The sequence below is a fragment of the Falco punctatus genome (assembly GCF_963210335.1).
Source record: "Falco punctatus genome assembly, chromosome: 12".
Classification (NCBI taxonomy): Eukaryota; Metazoa; Chordata; class Aves; order Falconiformes; family Falconidae; genus Falco; species Falco punctatus.
This window is the reverse complement of record NC_137592.1, coordinates 24,545,429-24,568,653: the sequence shown is the minus strand read 5'-3', so window position 1 is coordinate 24,568,653 and position 23,225 is coordinate 24,545,429. Positions and strand designations below refer to the sequence as shown.

The 23,225-nt window shown below is 37.7% G+C and overlaps 1 protein-coding gene across 1 annotated transcript in view; it reads left to right on the top strand.

Annotated features, from left to right (window-relative positions):
• USH2A (usherin) overlaps nt 1-23,225 on the top strand; it is a 397,508-nt gene that overhangs the window by 274,740 nt on the left and 99,543 nt on the right. The window contains exons 41-47 of the mRNA XM_080408501.1: nt 2,920-3,254; nt 6,503-6,625; nt 9,329-9,492; nt 11,538-11,747; nt 13,130-13,332; nt 15,130-15,242; nt 22,078-22,276. Coding sequence (XP_080264627.1) covers nt 2,920-3,254; nt 6,503-6,625; nt 9,329-9,492; nt 11,538-11,747; nt 13,130-13,332; nt 15,130-15,242; nt 22,078-22,276 — 1,347 coding nt within the window. The remainder of the gene's footprint in view (nt 1-2,919; nt 3,255-6,502; nt 6,626-9,328; nt 9,493-11,537; nt 11,748-13,129; nt 13,333-15,129; nt 15,243-22,077; nt 22,277-23,225) is intronic.

Here is a 23,225-nt window from a genome sequence, read left to right as displayed (position 1 = left end):
CAGGAAATAAACCAAGATTTGGTACAAGGTGAACATTTTAAGACAGTTTTCTCTTCTGAGAGTAGTACTAGGAATTTTCCAAAGCATTTGACATATAGTACTTTTATTAGAAACCACTTTGTATTAAGCAACAAGTAAGAGGGGGTTTTTCACTTATAATGACAGATTTACTTCATTAATATTCCTAAAAAAGACCTCAAATATGTTATCTTTAGTTGCACTTTACCAAGGCAGAAATTAAGGATAGCTGCTACACCTCAAAAAAGAATAACATAATTATGGCTGCAGAAATGGGTGTTTTCCTGTAGTGTGTCAGACCTGAAAGTCTCTGTGCTTCTTGCAGTGACTTCAGAGATATGTCCCTGAAAACAAAAGTGAATCTTGCATGTTCCCGTCTTTCTGTGACGTATACAATGCATCCAGTGTGTGTGGTATGGTAGCAACAAATAGTACTGGGAACTGGAAATGTCACCTGAAGTTGACTGGCCTGAATGCTTTCGACCTTGTTGTGTTTAACCCCAGCCAGCAACTAAACCCCACGCAGCCCCTCGCTCAGTCCCTCCACAACGGGATGTAGGCGAGAACTGAAAGGGTGAAAGTGAGAAAACTTGTGGCTTGAGATAAAGCCAGTTTAATAGGTTAAGTAAAAGCAGTGCACACAAGCAAAGCAAAACAAGGCGTTCATTCACCACTTCCCGTCGGCGGGCTCCAGGGAAGCAGGGCTCCATCACATCTAACGGTTACTTGGGGATGATAAACGGCATCACTCTGAACATCTCCCTCTTCCTTCTCCTTCCCCCAGCTTTACATGCTGATCATGATGCCATATGGAATGGGACATCCCCTTTGTCACTGGGGGCAGCTGTCCCAGCGGTGCCCCCCCCAGCTCCTTGTGCACCCCCAGCCCCCTCGCTGCGGGGGCGTTGTGAGAGGCAGAAAAGCCCTTGGCTCTGGGTAGGCGCTGCTCAGCAGTAACGGGAACACCCCTGGGTTCCCAGCGCTGTTTTCAGCACAGATCCGAAACACAGCCCCATACCAGCTACTGGGAAGAAAATCAACTCTATCCCAGCCCAAACCAGCACATACTTGCACTTGAAAACATTTTCTGTCATCTGTGCCAATCATCCATTCTCCTCTGATTCCTAAGCTTACAGCTAGATCACATCAACTACTTCAAAATGAGAGTTTTGCTCAGTCTGTGAGAATGGCACAGAATCGATTCCTGCCTTCTGTGAAATTTTGCATTGCTTTATTGATAGTATTTTCTTTATTTGTTTGATCATGATTTGGGGCCAGAAGTAACAGAAATCTGAATACAGCATTTGGTAATTAGCCAGAGCTAAGCCTTTCCTATGTGGGCACCAATAATCTTGTTTGTGCTGTCTTTACTCAAGATCACCCTGTTTATAATTCTCTGTTTAATAGTATTCCAGATTCTGTTATCAAAATCCTTCAGCTTTCTCCAGTACTTTGCTGCCAGGTTTCTTACAAGTCTGGTGGCCTGAGAGGTCCTTCTGTACCTAAGATATAATACTTCTTAATCCCCAAGGGTCCTTAAAAATCATTTTATAAATCAAGCTTCCCTGTTTCCACGGCCATGTGTAATTGTGTGTGTATACCTTTTCAAAGATACTTTGGAGGCTGGAAGAGAATTAAGGAAAAAGTTCAACTTAACTGAAACTAAAGTATCTTGATATTATTATTTAACGCTTCAGTATTACCTTTGTTCATTTTATTCTGCACATACCTTCATCTAGGCTTTCTCCATTTCTGTGTTCTTTGTGATGTTGGATTCAATCCTTGATTATCCCATGCCTGGGAGGGAAAGAGGCAGCAATCATTATAGATGAGCGGGTCAATGGCAAGGAAAAGAGTCCAGAGATGAGCAAAGCAAAGCAAAGCTGGTATACTTCGTACACTGGGACATCTAGGGGAGGAAGGATTGATAGATGATGCTCTAACACTACTTTCATGAAACTTTGAGGCTTTAATACAGTTACATGTCCTCATTGTGTTGGTCTGAAGTGCCCTCTGTCATGATGCCATGGCAAAAAGCCTGAAAAAAGAATTGAGAACATCCTTGCATTTTATGGTACAATGATTTAAGTGTGATTCCTCACTGAAACTGGTAAGAATAAATATATATAATGTTATACTTAAAAAAATAAAATTTTAACCCTCCCTACCTAACCTCAGTTTAGTAACATTAAAACCACAGTAAGCATAGCAGCATGTATATATATATATATACACCATGAATTCTGTATGTAACTTGCAGAGGTTTTTTGCTAAAGCTTTATCAGCATAATTTTATAGTTCTAAAAATGGAAAACTGTCCCTGTTTTTTGTCTGATGCTTATCATTGTAATTTATTACTGAAAAATAAAAGAGAAACCCTACATATTTTACCATATAAAGAGTGTGGATAAGTCTTGTTTCTGATAGGGGCTAATACAGTTACACCTTCCTGAAAACTGCAAATGCAAAATAAAATTTCTTCTTACTCTGCCACTAAGAGGTGAGCACACCAGCTAATAGACCCTAAGAAAATAAATGACAGTTAGGGATTCTTGCGATAATTAATGTACTTTTGCTAATGCATCTGAGCATCTCACAGAATTTTAAGTAAAGTGGAGCATTCACATTTTACTGGTGAAGCTATATAGTAGATGACTACAATGGCTACAACTGTTACTGCAACTCTCACTAAAATTAAAGGAGGTTAAGATTTCTAACTATGTACTCTTAAAAATAAAATTGCAGTTAAAGGTCATACATAAAGTCGTTTTTGATGAAGAAGGAAAAGCACATCTTCAGATCCTGCTGGTGTCCGTTTGTAGCATGCTGTGTCTGTATTTCTGCATTCTGACTGTAAGAAATCTGTTCTTTTAAATTATTTTACTTTTTCTTCTCCTTTAGGTCTCATGGAAACCTCCTCTGATACAGAATGGCGAAATCCTTAACTATGAAATTCGCATGCCTGATCCACGAATTGTCATTACTGGGAACACATCATCAGCGTTAAGTCATTTGGTGACTAATCTTATACCCTATACTAACTACTCGGTCACTGTAATAGCGTGCTCTGGAGGTGATGGCTTTCTGGGAGGCTGCACAGAGAGTTTGCCTACAAGTGTGACTACACCTTCGACAGTTCCTCAGGGTGTTAGTCCATTGTCTGTGACTCCAATCAGTGAGTCCTTTATTGCCATTTCTTGGCAACCACCACTAAGACCGAATGGCCCTCATCTGAGGTAAGCTCTTAGTTGCAACTGAGATAGCAGTTTTCTTCTCCTTACCTAAATCTGACTCAGAAAATTCTGACTGTTGCAAACTTGGTTGTGATCTCTTAATTTCTGATATTTTGAAGTTCCTCTTTTAGGGTTCAGGAGTCAATGGATGGACTCATGGAAAGTGGGTATGTCTAGAAGCAGATAGCAGGATGAGCTCTGAATTGTTTTGAACTTAGGGTCAGGATTATGAAAAGCAAGTGGTGTCTGTGCTGGTGGAAGGCTCTGGGTCTTTCAGATGGAGCAGGCACAGGATATTTCCAAAGGCATAACTGTGTCGGGCTGCAGCATAAGCCACTTTTTGGTGATGAGTTCAGGCAACAGGTTCCACCAACAAAATAATGAGAAAACCATGAGATCTCTGTGGACCTAAGTATTTAACACACCCAACATTCTCAATACTCTGCATGGATTATTCCACATAAAGATAAAGTGACTATTTGAAAGTGTGATGACATCAAATAATCTTCAAAACTTAAGCACATAATAAATTGCAGATGATGGAGTGTGTGAGAAAAATGGAAATTAAAATGCTGCAGGTTTGGAGGCAGAGGCAAAAATGGGAAATGCAAGGAAGTGCTGAGTGTCACAGGCTGGATCTCACCACAGGAACCAGAGAAAGGCATCTCTTCTGAGATTTGTCTGGAATGCTGGGATAGGGATCTTGACTTGAATCTGTCGATTACTGAGTGTGTGTGTATATACATTAAAAAAATATAAATTTTGGTGCATGAAGATTTATAAAGGCAAATATATCTTTATATATATATTCAATGAAAAATGTCAAACTATTTTTTCACTCTAGTGCTTTAACGTACTGTGAAACATTGTGCATGGAGCTATCTCTCTGTAGTCCATATGGTCTGGTTAGTAGCTCTCTTCTAGGTGCACTGGTGGGTTCAATAATTATCATGTAATGCTGTTTCAGTTGCATGTGTTATTACAGCACAGTAGCTTGACTCTTTCTTTAGGCTTAATTAGGGCACACTACAACTGAATGAAATGATGATTGCTCTATAGTAAAATTTGAAGTTTTTGAAAAGCAGTCCCTGTTATTCTGGGGTTAACAACATGACCATTTTACCATAGATTATTGAAGTAATTCAGCACGACCTACATCTGCAGACTTCATTTCCTTCATGGTGTGCCATGCTGCCCTCAACAAGAACAACCACTGAAGCAGCTGCTCTGTACAGCATGATGGAGCAAGAAGTCTGCAGCAAGCAGAGCAGCAGCAGCAGCTGCCAGTGGGGGTGATTTACACATGATCACCATTCGGTGTTCAAAAAGATTTTGATGTTTTTCATGACTTGTCTATGAAATATATTGGACAGATTATGCCAGGACTGTTCCTAATAAAACTGTAGTGATATGCCTTTGGGTTCTGTTGACGCCGATGAACCACTCATGTGTGAGTTGTTCTTCGGTTAGAAAGTCATCTGAATATTTTGATAGAGTTGGAGATTAATTAGTTTTTACTATTTAATTTCTGAGGTTGAACTCCCAACGTCTGCATTAATTTGGTTTGGCATCACTAAGGTCAGTGGTGCAGTGCTTGTTTGTAGCTGTTAAGAATTATTCCCAAATTCAGGGGTCAAAGTTTAGTTACACACATACATCCTAGCAGCCATGGAGCACAGGAAGATTCAGCTATCTTGTAAGAAGGCTCCTCAGTTGATTTCTGGTTTTGAAGCAGTGCAAAATCACTGTCTGCAGTACCTATTAAGTGCCCTCTTTATTCAGGGTCTGAAATCTAGAATGGCATTGTTCAGCATTTCCTCATCAGACTGGAGATGATCTTAACATGGAAAAGTGTCAAATTGTTCGTGAGGCCAGTGGCCAGAAAGATCATTGCAACAGACCCACAGCAAGGCATTCTGCAGAATGCTTAAACACAGAAGGAAATGTTTTCATAAATAAGTCCTAAAAGTGAGAGTCCTTAAGAGCTGCCTGAGTATCCACATGCTTTTGGCTGGAATTTAACAGTAACACCTTTCCGAAACAGGGCCAGGAAAAGGTTGACACACAGGAGCTCAGCACTTCAGAGAGTCAAGTTGCCTATTTAAATGAATATATATGCATATGACCCTAATTTGCTGGGCACGAGTGGGAACCCTGGCGTAACTATAGTTCGATAAAAACTGCAGCTCACCATTGAAAGCAATTCCAGAGTGATTCTATAACTGGTGGGAAGAGTGCAAACGCATGGTGCCTCACAAAGAAAACACCACTGTCAAACTGAAATGAAAGTCCTATTTAAAGAGTCCTGTGACATGTAATAAAGAAGAATAATCCTAAAGATTTTGAACAAATCTATGTAATTTTTTCCTTTATAGTTTTCGATGTAATCCCTAGGATGATGAGGAAATACAAAATACAATGTTATCCCCTTTAGTTTGTGTAGACATTAGGTGATTTAATCTTGGTTAAATTTCATAAAGATTTTATATAAAAGATGATGAAGAGTGAGTGATGCAGAATGGGGTGGAAGGCATGATTTCCGAATCAGGCAGTCTCATGGCTGAGCTGATGAAAGATGGGCTTTAGCTGACCTGCTGTTTGGAACAGAGACAGGAGTACAGCTTCAGATACCAGTTAAACCCAGGATGAAATAGTTTGGTCTTTCAAGCTCGTATCATGAATGTCTACCCAAATACAAAGGTGCCTTGCTAAGATCTACAGATGGATGGAGAAGTTAACTCATTCTGCGCCTGTTTGTCACTCATAATTTACACTACGGTTATTTGCAAATGCAAGTTAAACACAAATGCGCATTTCAGTTGCTACTACCAGTAAAATAGTAATAGCAATGTGATATGTTTCAGCACATTTGTAAGAAAGAGACAGTGTCATTTCATATTCTGGAGCAATCTGTGCATATTGGGTGGCATCAGTCAAATCTGCATAAAACACTATTACCTGGCTATTTGGTCTTGATCTTCATAGCATTTCCACAAAGTTTAAAATCTCTAAGTCATTAAACTCATTCTTTCAAATGGAAGTACTTTATTTTCCATTTTCAAAGCATTTTTTTAAAGTAATTGAATGTTTTAAATCATGAACATTAAAAAGAATGTTTATCTCAGAAAGTTTACAGCTGTAAAAACAAAATAATGTGTGCCTTTAAAAAAAAAAAAAACAACTGTGGGATTTTTTTTGTGTAATAACATTAGTTGAGATAATCCTGGTGTTCTGCTTGTCTTTTGTGTTAGATATGAGCTCCTGAGACGTAAAATCCAGCAACCACTTGCATCAAATCCCCCTGAAGATTTAAATCTGTGGCACAATATTTACTCAGGAACTCAGTGGTTTTATGAAGATAAGGGTCTTAGCAGGTGAGATTACAAAAACTATAAAAACAAATGCTGGCATTTTGTATAGTGTATGTTTAATAGTTCAAAGTATTTCTTGTGTCTTTATGTAGTGAACATATTAATTATGTAATGAAATATTTTTTGTCATCATCTTTGTTATTAATCATTCTAATATGCAGGGATTTATTATTAGTCTGTCATTCTTGACTCATATATTGTTTTGCTTTGAAAAACAAATGAAAATAAAGATCTTGTGAAATTTTAGCATCGATATGCTCATGCAATCAAACCATTTAGATTTATGTGTACATATGCTCTAGATTTGTATGTTGACAAAGTCATAGCACAGGCAAAATGAACGTTTGAGAAGTCCTAGCTGGGAAACATTTGAAACTTGGTTTCAGCGTTGTTTTTACCTGGGTTTAAAAGTGCAAATTAATGATTGCTTTAATATCTCCAAAGGCAAGAAGGGTATTTATCGCTCTCTCAGCAGACCTAATTTATAGGCAGCTTTGTGTTAGTTTCATTATAGTTAAATGCAGAGTGTTGAGAGTGGGGAAATGGAGGGAGGGTTCTGCTTCTCAGTAACAGACCTACAGAGGAAGGCATTTGGTCTTGATCAACCCTAGTTTCCATATCTCAAAGTCAATTCTACCACCCTTAAGAGAAGCAAACACACACATTGAGAAACTGTAATGGAAGAGTAAACATTGATTCTGCGTTGGGTTTTTTTTCACTAAAGTCTCAGGAAAACATTCATGAATGGTTTCGGGGGTGAGTGTTCTCTGCGCTTGTGTGCTGGCCTGCTTTATGAGGACTGCATGTCAATCATTGCCCCTCAAATATCCGTACGTTGCTTCTACTTTGATAAAAGTTGTGTGAGCATCCCTCCTGAGCACAATGTGAACCAGCAGAATGTGACCTCTGCTCCTGACGGTTGTATAGACTTGAACCAAGCCAAGGGTTACTGCCTCTGGCTTGTCATTGCCTACTTGCTGAAACGCGCTGCTTTCTCATCCATTGCAGTAACTGATCTTTTACCCAATCCTGCTCAAGTGTCTATTTGTTTCTTTCAAGCATGTTTGAAATTCTACGTAGAGTTTCCTTTGGTTTTAGTTTAGCTCATTTCAGCAGCACTGGTGTGTGCAGTGGTTATGTTAGCCGTTCAGAGGGAGCAATAATTTGTGACAGGGCGTTAGTGACCAGTCATCAGGCACAATGACCTTTTGGGCTGAACGAGCTATGGCCAGAAAAGTGTGTCTAACCCTCGGACACACCTGAACACTCCTTTTGGGAGGGTTCTGCAAACTGCAGCTATGTTTTTGCAGTCAGCAGCTCAGGGTGGGTTTGTGGCTGGAGAGAAGATGTTGCAGAGAGACTCAAGCCTTACTTTTCACAGAAAAAAAATCCATATATCAGCATCTATTTTCACTTACGTCATCCTTTAAGCATGTTTCAGAATTAGTGAATTTTTATCATATTCCTGACAGAAGTCTTAATTCTACAATGACTTTTCTCAGATGTTTTTTTTTTCCATTTCCAGGCTAAGCCAAACTTCTTTTATTTTTGTTGTTGGAAATATGGATCCAAAAATTAATCTCAAATTCTCATCATTAAATTGCAGGACTAGATTCCATTCATGTTTTTTGCACACGTACTACAGTGTCCAAAAAAATACTACGTGTTCGCAAGCAACAGAAATTTCAGAGAGGGTAATAAGATGTGATATGTATATTGTCACCGTTCTACAATGCTTACAGTTATAGTTGGAGCTAGTGAGCTTGCTTTAGTTTGCTTTCCTCTCAGTGGGACTGTTAAAGCTTAGCTCTTTTGAAAATCAGGCTGGATGGTGGCATAGTATGAGGTGCTACAGTGTAGCAGTTAAAAAAAAAAAAAAAGTGTGAGTGATTTTTTGTAGCTAAATCTCTAAATATTAGGCATTTATGGTATGTTGCTTTATTGATTTTGTAGACATTTATCCCAAAGTGTTGCAGATTCAGTGAAAATTTGAACAAGGTGATCCTGTGTTTCTGTGTTTGTGCAGTTTTGTGTAAGGCTTTTAAAGATGAAATTAAATCTGAGATTATGCAATCCCACTTAAATTACATTAATATGCCATTTGATATAGGGAAGAAATTATGGAATGACAGTCACTTGGTTTACTAAAGATACATGAAGTATTTAATAAATCTGTGTAAACTGAATAAACAGCTTAATAAATCTGTGTAAGTACAGTTCTGAAGAAAATCACTTTATTAAATAAGCTTGCATTCCTAGGCACTTTTTTTTAATGTTTTTGTAGTGGGAGAGTCCTGGCTGTGTGGTGAATCACTTTTACAAATGAGACTCTGCAAGTTAAAATCAGTGGGCTTCCCAAAAGAGGAAAAAAGCCTCATTTGATTAAATTCTGATCCAAATTTTGGCAGGTTGCCACTGCTGTAATTACATATTGAATTGAGCTATAATCTTTCAACACCTCAGAAGCTACAACTATGAAGAAGTGAAATACTGTGTTTTATTTTTGTTACCATGTTAATCATGCTGAATTATTTCCAGAAAATAGACACCTCTTATAGAGTCTTCATTGATACGAACCATACAGCTGAATTTTTTTGGACTGGGGGTGAAGAAGCAACAAAACTTTGGCACAGGCAGAAGGTTTACAGCAAATGTTTTCTACGTCTGCATTTTTTGTTCCATTTAATTATTTTTAAAATGTCTTAGGTACACAACATACGAGTACAAGCTCATAGTGCACAACGAGGTAGGATATACATCAAGTGAAGAAGTGATAGCTACTACATTAGCAGGATTACCAGAGAAAGGAAGTATCCTCATTGCACATGCTGTTAATCATACTGCGGTAGAAGTGGAATGGTCAAAACCAAGTAAGTGTGCTTAGTATTTATTCCAGTAACTAGATGCTAACCTGCCATCACTTATGCTGGTCTGCCTTGCTCTCATAGGAAACAGTCCTTGTCTTGATTTATAATATACCTAAGTGTCCTTGAAAGGAGAGGAAAGAAATAGGGGAAAAAAAAGGTGCACATTTTGCTATTTCTCAGTCATGTTCGTATGTATTATATGTTATTTCTGCAGAATGAGAATAGTGAAAGTGAAGAAATGGTTAATGCAAGCTCATGAGAAATCTATATAGTAGTAGTGCACCAAATCCTGTTGTCTTTGTGGTATATTTCCTCTCTGCGTAAAAATTTACACGTACATTCCTTCAGGATGAGAGGATCCCCTTTCTCTCTCTTTTGGCTCTGCTCCCTAAAATGAATTTAGCCAATTTCTCTAGTTGGTTTGTTAATACAGCAGTGGGGAATTTCTTCATGACTTACATGCAAATGATTTTATAAGGACTGGGTGCTGAATTGCAACAAATGTAGTCTCTTTATTTTATAATTGCATGCCTGAAGTAAGCATGCTTATAAAAACTGACAAATGTAATAGATCTGAAGCAGCTCACTGAAGTTTCATTACCTTAGTAATCTAAACCCCTGACCTTCTAGATGTAGGTAATGCAATCTGGTTTTATTTTCATTCATACCTTGGAAATTCCTCCATATATGTTTATGAACGCAAAGGTTAAACACCAAGACAGGGCCATTCATTATTTGAAAACCTTATCATAATATTTTATTACTACTTATGTTGCGATAAGCATATTAACTATTTTGTATACCCATGTTTCATTTTTTTTCATAATGTTAGTTTTCAAATGGTTTTCTTTGGGAACTTTGGAGTCCTTAATGTATGTTGCCTTGCTATCTTTCTTTTTCTGGAACACCTACTGAAGGTTTCTGACTTCTAAGGATTTAAAACTTGTATCTGTACCACTTAAAAATAACATATCACTCTTGATTAAGAATTTCTACAACAAAACTGTGCATTATTAAATCTGAAAATATGCTTTTGGCTTTTATCAGTGCTCTTTGCCAGTCAGCTGAGTCCTGTTCAGTGGTACAGTGTGTCATCTAAAGCAGTATGTATTAGTGCTTAAAGTTTTTGTCATAATTATTCTTTTCATCTTGATGCCTACTGGAAAAGCAGTTGCATTTGTTCAGATCTGAACTGAAACTGTTTGACAAAGGACAGATAACAGACTGCATCTGAGTTCCCTGGAATCCTTGTTTATCCACCAGTTCAGACCAGTGAATGTCCTTCCCCGTGTAGCCCCCCCGCCCCGCCCCGGGGAGGCTAGTGCTGGGCAAAACACAATTTAGGAAGAAATGTGAGGAACTGTTGGTTTTTTTTTTCCCCCTGTAAATGTAATGCTTCTGATGGTATTACAGCTTTACATGTTAATGATGACATCATGTATGTTCTAAAATAATAACACATGGATTTTCATTTTCACTATGGCCAAAAGGCCTTCTGTATAAAGTTGAATGTAACTATAATTTCAGGCATAGCACTTGGCCCTTATTGATGGCTACAGGCATTCAGTACTTTTGGGTTTGGGTGGGGGAGTGTTCTTTAAAGGGAAGGAGCAAAATGGGAAAAAAATCTTTGCGGTTTCCATCTTAAACTGGTGCCATGGAGCAGTCAGATTTACTCTTTTCCTTCTATCTGGGTGAAAGCCATCCTTTCACAGTGGCAAGCTGCAAGGTCCACCTACCACTGCTAGCAGTGGGTTTCACCTATTTGCTTACTTCACAGATTCCATTGTCATCATAGGGCTATCTAGAGAAAGCTTTCTCGGTATTAGATAGGATGATGAACTGTTAATGATTTTTACAAATTTGGAAGAGCAGTCTGCATCACTGCTTAGAAGGATGAAATTGAAGGCACCCGATGGATTCTTTGTGTTTTTTCTATAAGGGGGTCTGCATAAAATTTGTTTTTCTCTTCACAGTAGATGTTGTTGATAAGAAACTTGCTGACTGAATATTTCCCATCTGATTTCCCAATGTTTTTCCTTTCTTAGCACTGCAAGATTTGCAAGGAGATGTTGTGTATTACACCCTCTTCTTGAATTCTACTGATGATAGAAGATCTCTGAGGATCCAGGCTGATGTAAACTCTATAGTTGTAGGTGATATGCAGCCCAACACAGACTATCAGATATTTTTTCAAGTTTTTAATGGAGCCCACACCATCAACAGTGAAGTTGTGCATGTGACTACCTTAGATGGAGGTTGGTTAGCAGTGAATGCAGCTTGGCTTAAAATCTGAGAATGAAATTGATTGATTTTTGTTAGGGTTGAGATCAGTCATCCTTCCATTATAAAATTTCCGGTATAAAAGGGAAAAGGGCTAAAACGCTAAAATGCTTAAGTGCTGGTTGTCATTGTGTGGTAGATCAATAAATGGTCCCACTGAGACAGAAGCAAAAGCTCTAATAGCACATATTAACCTAGTTTGTTCTCATCTTCTCCTGCGTATTCCTATCTGTGTGCACTAAGTTTGGAACTGAGTTCATATCAATAAATGGTGGAATTTAGAAACAATTAATGGGGGTTTTAAAAGATTTGCTCTGTGAAGCGATGTGCTTTTGACATGACAGTCATACACAGGGCCTTGCCTGAGTCACCAGAAACTCTAGCTGTAATTTCAGCTTCTAAGAAAATTCCTTATGAGTCATTTTTATGCTAGTGGGCAAGTGCAAGGCGGGGAGAGGTTGAGGATAAAATAATAAAAAAAAAAATGTGCACCTGAAATGTGTTTAGAATGGTCTTTCTAATCTTTTTGCTTTATAAAGTCTCATTATAAACATTATAATATCATTACCTCAGAAGCAAGTGTTCCAGGTCATTAGCAAAGCACTTTAAGTAAGTATTCCATTTCCTTTCTGATGCCAAAGGTCAGCACCTTTTGTTTATAAAATAAATGGATCGTAAGGGTGATTTTTCAACTGGTAAAGATGGGTTCTTATGATAAAAATAGGTCTTTGCATAGTTATTTCTGACATGCTTAGATAATTATGTAATTTAATGCTAAGGAAGGTGTTTTGAGTTTGGGGTGTTTTTTTTTTTTAAGTGTTAGACTTCATCACCTGTAGTAATCACCATTCAAAACCATTTACATAATGACAATATTGCATATTGCTTCATATTGCTTCAGCTATGAGGCTGATAACGTCACGTTCCACCAGACATAAAGTATTTTGGTCTCAAGTTTTGCTTTAAAAGCAAAATGCTCTGTTTCTCTCTCTCTCTCTCTTCTTTTTTTTTTTTTTTTTTTTTTAAAGGATTAGGATTGGGAGAGACATAAAAATAATATTTGTATTTTGGCAGTGCAGATGGGTGAGTAATTTATCATCATATCACACTGGCCGCATACTACTGATGATTGACACTATGCTGCTGGTATAAAGCATTTTACCATCAGCTCTCATGGTTTCTAACTGAGAGTATAATAAGCCAATTTACAGAAGACTACAGACTGTGATAACTTCATCAGAGGAAAGCAGATAAGCAGTGAACCCTTTGCTAAACCTAAATACTAATCTGCATTTGGTTAAACAAGTGCTTTTGCAGAGACAGCTGGAGTTTATTCAGTTTCTTCCTTTATTTCTAGAGCCTGAGGGCATGTTCCCTCCAGAGGTTGTCATCATCAACAGTACAGCTGTACGTGTCATCTGGACATCGCCTTCAAATCCGAATGGTGTTGTCACAGAGTACTCTATCTATGTAAATAATCAGCAGTACAAGACTGGAATGAACGAGCCGGGGTCCTTTCTTTTAGCAGATTTGTCTCCATTCACTGTGTATGATATCCAGGTTAGAATATCTTTTCTGGGTTGTGTAATATACTTTAATTTTACACAAAATATGTGTATTTCCAAGTGGAATATTCTTTTGTGAATTTCTTTACATACGTGGACATATATTTGCACTGATGTTTGTGTGTATACACATACAAGGCATAAATTTATTTTCAGCATATTTTAGGTCTGTGTACACTTTTCATAATACAAATTTCCATTATCTTTTTTCAAACCATCAAAACTCCATTTACTTTCCCCTAAATGCTCTGTGCTAAAACATTAGCAAAACCCCAACATATATTACAAAGAGGCAAAGATTTTACTCCTACTCATTAAAAGAAAATTGCAATTGTTTTAGAAACATCAGGCATGCATAATATATCAGCACAGAGAAATAATGATGTTGCATTTGTCATCCTTTTATCATTTTTTTCCCTCCTTATCCTTCTGAGGAGGAAGCAGAGCTGATTTCTGAAATCATAGTAGTACTTTTCATGCTGTTAATAAGTACAATATTTTTTCTTTGCTTTTCCTTTTCTCTATCTTTGCTTCTCTATTCATATATCTAATGAAAGGCAAAACACTGCGTGCAGAATAAAAAAACATAATCTTTCTATCCCTAAGTTTTATTAATATATTTAAGATACGCAGTTTGACACAATTTTAACTATTCCTGTCTATTTTGTTCAGGTTAGTTTTGCATTATATATGAGAAGGACTTAGTAGTACCATGTATACTACGTTCTGAAAATTTGCATCCAGTTAGTACATGCCATAAATAAACATCATAGACAGGCATACTGTAACAGATTTCTATGTTCCTGCCCCTCTGAAACAGCAAACCTCCATCCATGAATACACATATGACTTTCTGAATGCTGCTTGGAAACACATTTGTCTTTTCTCAATAACAATGCAAATTCAGCGTACTGCCTCACTTATAGACCCTCTTTATTAATTTACCATAGCCAGCTACTGTTGCTTGAGATGTTAATTATTCTTCTCTTCTGCTTCCCTAGTCTTTATACCGGACTCCAGTGTAATAGGTAAAACCAAAATCAGCTGAGTTTAATTGTTTTTTTATTTTGATTCTTTTTCTTCTTGTCCTGGAAACAATATTACCTCGGATGCATGTGCATCTTACTGGTAATCTTACTGCATTATCTTTCATTTTTTGTGTTTGTTTATTTTGAGTAGCTTCTCTTTTGACAATAAAAAAACAATGTTACCATCCTTTACTAGCTATTTCACTTTGCCCCTGCTTAGTTTAATCTCAAAATTTGAAGGAGTAAGGTTTTATTTCTGTGGTATTTTTCATAACAAACTGTATGATTCCTGTTTACATTTTTCACTTTTAATTTTGCAGAACAGATATGAAGGAATAGAAAATATTAAGGAAAAAGTATCCTTATTTATGTCAGAATATATGGTAGGTGTAGGAAACTTATTCAAGGCCTGAATCAAAGTACATTTTTTTTCAGTGTTGTGCACCAGATTCTACGTAAACGTGCAGAAAAACTAATTCACTGCAACTCATTTGGTGATAATTTAATAGAGAACAACAATTAATGCCAGAGGGCTGCATGTATCCCGTTTTTTTTTTTTTTTTAAATGGTGTGGGAAAACGTGATACAGCACAGTATATCTCTGGTAGATATACTTATCTCAAAGCTGCAGTATTTTCCTGGCTGCGTGAAATCTGTTGAATAGAAAAGAATAAAATCCTGGGTGGAGAGAGAAGTCTAAACAAGTAGCCGAGCTGAATAACTTCTGCAGCTAAGTATGTGAAATTCATGTTGTTCTTCATCAGATTGAAGCCTGCACGGTGTACGCCTGTGTGAGAAGCAATGGGACCCAGATTACAACTGTGGAAGATGAGCCGAAGCAGCTGTCAGCACCCGTTATTCATGTAATTGGCTCAAGGTACTATGCTGTAGGTGGCTTTTGTATGTCAGAGCGATTTGTAGCTGGAATGGGGACCAGAATGTAAGGTTGTCTTCTCTCAATTGAATAAGGTGCATAAAAGAATCCAGTATACACTTTGAAAGCATTTTTCATGGTTGTTGTTTTGGAGCTTGGAGTTTTTGGCCAAAAGTGCAATTGGAGAAATCTCACCCTTGGTTGGTTGTACATACCCATTTGGGTATCACTGTGCTGTGATAATAAATAAAGCATAAGTGGAAGTAGTTAAGAGAAGAAGTGCAGAGGAATGAAAATTATCACATTTTGCTGTCAGTTAAGAGGAGGAAGATTAATGCTCAGGGAGAAATGTGATGCTGATAATGGAAACTTAGAATAATTGCAGGTAAAAAAAGAGTCACCTATCACAACAGTAGGAATTAGTAAGCTGCTTTAGGAGGTATGCATGTCTATGTCTCCTTGAACCAGTGTTTGCAATCTGCCTATCCACTACACCCACAGGCATGGGCAAACTTCTTAATTGTAAAGGGATCATCAGATCTGCAGTCCTTAGAAGAAGCCAAATAGTAACATGTGCAGTGATTCTTTGGAAGTTAATATCTTCCAAAGACAGGCTAAAACTAAGCTTGCTAACACATTTTTCAGAATTACACCAACAAAATAAAACAGTTAGCCTCCTGTGTTTCTCTTATTGTTCGTGAGATTTTATTGCACTTCTGGTGGAGTAAGCTCATTAGCAGCCTTTCTTTTATAGAAAGAAAAAGAATATCTATTTTTAAAATAACAATCTGAGCCTTCAGAAATGGCCAGCAGAATGGATTTGCTTCTCCAGTCTCTTAAGGACTTTGGTTTGCTGTTTATCATTTCTACATTTTGCTTGAATTCAGCATTTGTCTCTGTATAAGGGTGAAATTAAGCTTGCTGTTTTTCTGTCACACATACAGATGTAGTCAAAGCTTGTTTGATGATAAGAACTCAATTCAGAATCTCATCTTTTGCCCTTGGCTTTAACTTATGTATGCCTTTGTCTGTATTGTCTGTACTGCAAACACTTGTGCATGTTTCTGCTATTATATATAGACTAAATATGTCATAACACATGAATGCAAAAGGATCAAAAATGCCTTCCTACTTTATAATCTGCTCAGCCAGAAACAGACTCTGTTTCTACACTGCCTTTTCCTACATGTCATATTATCATCAGCTGTTCTTATATCCCAAAAGAATACTAACTACTGATCGATTGCCCGGACATGTCTGGCCGTGGCCTACACGTGCCCCGGGTAGTTCATTTATTTGCCACGGTGGATTTGCTAGAGTGGAATTTAATCAATAGCTAATTCATTAATTCTGGTCCTCGAGTATGTAGGGATTGTGCAGTATAAAAATGACTGGCTGGCTTCAGCTTTGATTGAAATATGACAAACAGTACAGCTGACAGCTTCAGCAGGTGCTGGGCTGAATATGAATTTTGCTTATTTATCCTCCATAAAAGGAAAAGCTTGGGGAAACAGAAAAAAATAGTTGGTGTAGACAAGAGGACGTTTTAATACATATCTGTCATCAGACAGAGAAAAAATGCATTTGTAGAGTATAGGCTCATGGGATATCTGAGATATAATACAGACTGTGCAGTTTATTGTCTTTAATTGGAATCATGGCGTTTTTCCCTCTTCTGAATCAGTTTGGGGGGGGCTGTATTATTGATGAGAATGCTGTAGGATAATGTCTTTGCAGCATTCACAAATAATTGTTTTAAAATTTGCCTCAAGGTGCTGCATGACATAAATTATAATTTCACCCACCAACTTCTTAGAAGTCTTTCTGATAGCAGCTCCATCCGCACTGTTCTAATGAAGGTTATACCACCAGAGCCATTATAAATACCTTACTTTTCTACCCCTTACAGTTAATAACTCAGCTTCAGGCTGAAACTTGGCACAAAAGGTCGCAGTCCTGGAATTATTATTTTATAATGCCAAACATCAAATAGAAAACAGTATGGGACCCGATCCTGAAGTCCTAAGTCAGGTTCTGGTTTGTTATGTTTCTTGTCTGGGTTTGGGTTTTTGGGAGGGAAAGTGGAGAGGTCACATTGGCCATGTTTAGATAGAAGCAAATACTCTTAAATCAGGTGTGCTGCTTATTAATATTTTTTTTCCATAGTTAGGACCTTAGATAGGCTTTGTCTCCATAGAGAAGTATTGTATTTTCTTACACAGTTTAGAAAATTCTCTGAGTACTGTGTGCATGTGGATGCCGACTGAAAGTTTGTACAGTGGATTAAATTCTCGTGGTGTGTTGGAAAACAGTTCATACCCCTTGAAAATACTTTTCTTCTTTCTCTTTTTCCTTGTGATACAGCATGCTTAGTTTCTTCTGTTAACAATACTTAGTAGCAGCTTTGTTCCTTTCAGAAAACTGAGGCACAATGCAGATGAACCCCTGCCAGCAATTCTGTTCAGTGCTGAATGTAAAGGCTGATGGCTCTGAAAATCCTTCCTAGCTTCATGAAGAAAGAGAGGGCCCTTTAGGCACCTTGGGGGGAACAAAAAACTCTGGTCAGGGTGTAATAGAAAACTCGAAGAACGTAAGACCATGGTTGAAAAACTAGGTGAATTCTTTGGTGTGATGTTCAGTATCATGGGGCTGCGGAAGATTTCTGTATCAGATGCTGTTTATGGGTGAATGAGCTGGAGGAATTCTTTCAAATTAATATGTTAGTGAGAAACATTTTAGAACAAATGGATAAAACATATAGCAATAAATTGTTGGGATGGTAGTATTTGCACAGTTCTAAAGGAGCTCAAATATGAAAGTGGCAATCTACCATGCTGTGTAAATTGGTCTTGGTACTGGAGGAATGAAAAACAGTGCAGTGCAAATTTCCCTGAGGGGATCTGGGGAACTAAAGACCAGTAAGTCTGATTTTCCTTAAAAAAAAAAAAAAACAAAAAAAAACAAAAAGAAAAGAAGGATTCATAACTATGTCAATAAACATGAAATACTGGGGAAGATTATTGTGGAGTCATATCAAGTCAACCTATGACAAACTAACCAGAAAATTCCAGAGGACAGGCAAAACACAAAGATTTCTTACATATGCTTAGTTTTGTAGCACTTTCTCTAAAGTGTCCCAGACAGTCTTCCTGTGGAGGAAACGTCATCGCTCTCCCTACTTTAGTAATGGGAAAAACAAAGCACTTCTCTAAGAAGTTTGTAGCAACAACAGAAGCTTAATGCTATTTATCAGCACTTTTATTATATATATATAAATATAAAAAATATATTAAATGTACATTTATCAGTACATTTCTGTACTGTGCCATACCACCTTTCTAATTATGTTAGCACTGCAGTCCACAATACAGCAGGTACTTAACTTTGTGCAATAATGCTGAAACAGTTGCTCAGTATGTGGGATCTCCTGATGAGGAAAGTGGTTTTTCCACTGGTCTTTAATAATAGCAGTGCTCCCTATCTTCAGAATGTCAGGTGAATCTTCTGATTTTTCTGTGATTTTTTTTTCTTTTTAAATTCCAGCTCCTGAAAGTAAAGTCATTGAATCTTAGGTTTGATGTGAATTATTTTTTTTTTTTAATTTAGCCCTTGTATGTGATGAGACTAACACAATGTTCATTCTAAAGATTCAAAAGTGAGGTCTTGTTATATTTTTAATCTTCATGGTTAAACCTTCACTACTGTGTTGAGAAAATATCAGGAGTTCTTTCCATGACTCATGGACACTTGAAGCTGGTGACACTTAAAGCAGGCAAAAAAGATATTTTCCTTTCTAAAGACTGGTTTACCAAAAGGTATCTGATGTGATATCAAAACGCTGAAGTACTGGTATTTTTCATGTATTTTAAAAAGATCTTCCTACCTGGACATGTTGGAATGAATTGTCTTCACATGCTTGACCCAAAGAACTTCAGTTTGCTCTGTTGCACCATGAGTGAAGCAGTTTGAAATGTTTTTTATCTCCTGGAAGTGCTGCAGTGTCTCATGGACCTTGTAGTCTAAACCAGTTTGTTTCTGTCAGCCTGGTTAAGCTGCCTTTTTTTTTTTTTTTTTTTTTTTGGGGGGGGGGGGGGAGGCCTCCTTCAGTGCTTTTACCACACTGGCAGCAGTCGCAGAAGGGGCTCATCCAGCCTTTGAACCATCATAACTTGCACATGCTTGAAGTTTTCTTGGGGCAAACACATTACACTCCTCACGGCAGGTGTTGTGCATTCACCCGTGCCTAGAATTTGCAAGTCTGCTTCTGTGGTTCAGGCTGTGGGCACTTCCCAGCACAGACACAGCTCTAGTTTATCGGGGAGAGAGTAACAGGGGGTGAAGATGAGGAGAGGGTGGGCAGCTCCATCCCCATGTTTCTGAAGCTGTATCAAGTGGACTGTATGGGATAACCTGGGCTGCGTGCTAAAGCACCCATCATGTCCCATTAAATCTGCACCTGCTCAAGAAAGTTTTCAGCTCAGCCTAGGGTATTTCTTCAGATGAGAGGTGTCAAAAAGCCTCTGTAATCCCATGAAAACCCTGCTGCTTTTTTTTTTTTTTTTTTTTTTTTTAAACCGAGCTGTGCATTGTTCTTGCAGTGATGCTTTCTGAACCACTGGAATTCACCATGGATTGAAGACATCAGAAGGTGTAGGCATAACTGAAACGTTCATAAAACTGTGAAGGAGTCTACTTATCTGGGAGTCATTATTGGAAGGCCATACGGAGCTTTGCCCTTTTGGTGGCACTGGTCAGTGAACTCCCATGCCACGTTATTTTCTTGTGCAGCTGCAAATTTACGCGATACCAGGCTATGTCCCTCCCAAATGCTTACCTAGAAATTGATCAGTAATAAAGTGATTGCTCGTTAAACTAAATAAATACATGCTGAGCTCTGCAGAAAAGGCACAATGTTCAAATCATTGCATCAATTCTTAGGCCCCATTTGAAATTATTTTAGACAGAAATATGACTTGCAAACTGCAATAACTGGCAAAATACTTTGAAAATATACCCTTGAGGGCCTGAAGGAAACTTTCACAAAGCAAATAATTCAAAAATATGACTGGGAACGCTCCTATGATCTATACCGTGCAAAGACCAGGAGAGAGTTACAATGGCATTTATAAAGGTTGAAGTACTACCCTTCTTTTCCTTTTCTTTTTATCTTTTCTCTAAAGTCTGTACAATATATTTTCCTACTTTTACATTTTTAAGTTAGGTCCTGTAACATTATTTAAATGTAGATGTGTGTATGTGCATGAGTGTGTGTTCATGTGCATATGGTAGAATATGTTTTGAATACAAAATAGCCATGTATGGAATATGGAATTAAATCTGTGGTTCAGATGAAGACCTTGGAATTATAATGATGACTCTACAAGTCACCTATGAAGGTATTCCCTCATAGGTGACATTAATTCCTGTTCTGCAAAGGCTTATGGCTGTGCGTATTCTTCTGTTTATACCTCAAGGAAGTGAAATAATAGTTCAGTTATTTTTATTCTGTTAAGATGTCAAAGTTTATCTCAGCAGCTGCTGTTTCACTGTAACATTTTCACTTTAAATTAATGCTAATTTATGATGTCACTGGCATTCTGGCAGTGGCTGTGTAAATGGGACGTGGAGATTAAAAAGAGTTACTTGGAGCCTAAGTATATACTGTGCAATGTTGTCAGTCTTCCTATTGATCTACATGTAGCATTGGGATCTCTGTCTACCCAAAGAGAGTCATAGTGAAAGAAATTTGTGTCTTATGCAACAATCCTGAGTGATTATGCAAGAAATTATGTTTTCATTTGGAATACCAATGTAAAATGTGTACGCTATAAAAGCCAGAGCAAATTCTGTTTCAAATGTCCCTTGTGGCATATTTTTTTTTCAATTGTAATATTAAGTGAGATTTTGGAGCCAATAGCTGCACGTTTTTAGTAATGACATGCATTCTACAGTTTAACATGATTTTTCCCTCAAGATACTTTCCTCCTCAAATGGATGATGGTCTGACAGGAAACCTGAAATCAACAACAGGCTTTTGTTTTAGTCATCTGTGGGCTGCTACAGTCACACTTTTGTGCTCAGAGTTGGAAGTCTTCAGTCTTACTTGTAATAAAAACATTTTTTTTACTTCTAATTTTATGTCAAGGAAAAAAATTAAGCACAAAAGAGAACTAGTGCTTAATGATGCTGTGATGAGTTCTTTTAATTCTGAGCAGAATAATACATTTCAAAGCAACATACATTTTTTGTATAATGTTTTTGAAAACAAAGAAAACTCAAGTTGAATACAAATCTGTTCTAAATGGTAACTGAGCACAATGTGAGTAAGCTGCACTGCTCACAGCTCAGAGACTCGTCTTTTGCCCCCCAGCTGCCCATCCTTTACCAGGTTCCTGTCTCAGAATGGAACAGTCACACCAGCCCTGACAATAGGTCATGTACGCCTTCGCTGTAGCACCAGAAAGGCATGCTCAGTCCTTTCTCCTACCACTGAAATGAGTAAAATGCTAGAAAGTTTATTACACATAAGTTTCCCGAACAATGAATGAGATGTCTTTTAAAAAGCAACCTTAAGAACTTCAATTGCACGTGTGATTTATTTTCCCAAAGTATTAGCACATATTGACACTTTTTTTCAAACTTTTACACCTTTTGGTTATTAAAGCAGCTGTGAAATTCACCGGTTGGAAGAAATTTTGGACACTTCAAAATATTTTACTGCATGTTGTGAACTAGTGAACAATAGTACCAATGTATGCTAATCCTTTAATGTAAGTATCCATAGAAGCATAAATACTTTCAATAGTTTAATGGATGTTAATTTTCTGCTTTTTTGTAGATCTCTTCAGATCAACTGGGCATCACCAGGGCAGCCAAATGGTATCATCCTGGGATATGAACTCTTACGTAAAGGGTGGCATAGGTGTACCCCATCAAAGGCTCCTAGAAGCAGCAAAAGTAATAGAATGTGCATCTCATTAGAATGTAAAAAGCATGAAAATATCTGTGGAGAAGCATGTTATCATCCAGAATTGAAGGTACATGTACAATATTCTTAAGTTAGCAATGCAATAAAAAAAGTATACTTTTAGGAATAAGTGTGTAAACGAAACCTCTTTAGTTATCAGAGAAAGGGAAGGGTTCTACTTCTTTTGACATTGTAAAACCAAGGCTCTGTTATGTATCTTGAAACTTTAAGATCAAATATGGATGTTTGAGCTCAGTACAGGGATAGCTGTGCAAAATTCTCGAGCGGTGTATGTGAGTCAGCGGATGACAAAGTGATTCTGTTATCTTAAGTCTGCGATTGTTGACTTTATTTCTCCTTTCAGGATAAATGACTTGGTGAACATTTATGAATGTGTCTTGCATTTACACTTTGATGCAGAGCAATAGCACAGTTCTGAAGTGAATCCCCAGATTGTTTTCATTTACTGGATGTTGGTTTGGGGTAGAAGTGATTTTAATACATGAAGGCTAAATCCCTGGCACAGGAAGGGAAGCCAGAATCTGTAGGACCCCAACCACTCCATGGACCACGTCACTTCACAAGCACACATCTGAAGTTTCTTCCCTTCAGAAACCCTCAGAAAGCTTTGCTCCACGTGCATAGTGTAGGTGTTCATTCCAAGGAACCAGGCTGTACCCGATTCAAAGTAAATCTCGCAAGCCACATGTAATGGAAGTTTGAAGAATCTCAGTACCAGATGGATATGTATGTATATAGATCTCTGTATGTATATTTGCATCCCACTTGGAACAACCAGATTTGCTCAGTTGCATGCCCTAGACCACACATTGTAAACTACCAGAGAGAATTCTTTGTCAGCTCAGGTATTCAGGTATCTGTGGAGCACATCGTCAGTTCCTATGGCTCCTTTGGCACAAAGCCATCGCATGGGACCATTTAAAGGCCACAGGAAATTTTCTATGTGTGTGCAGAATTTCAAAAATACCAGTAAAACTATAAACCTCCTCTCTATGCAA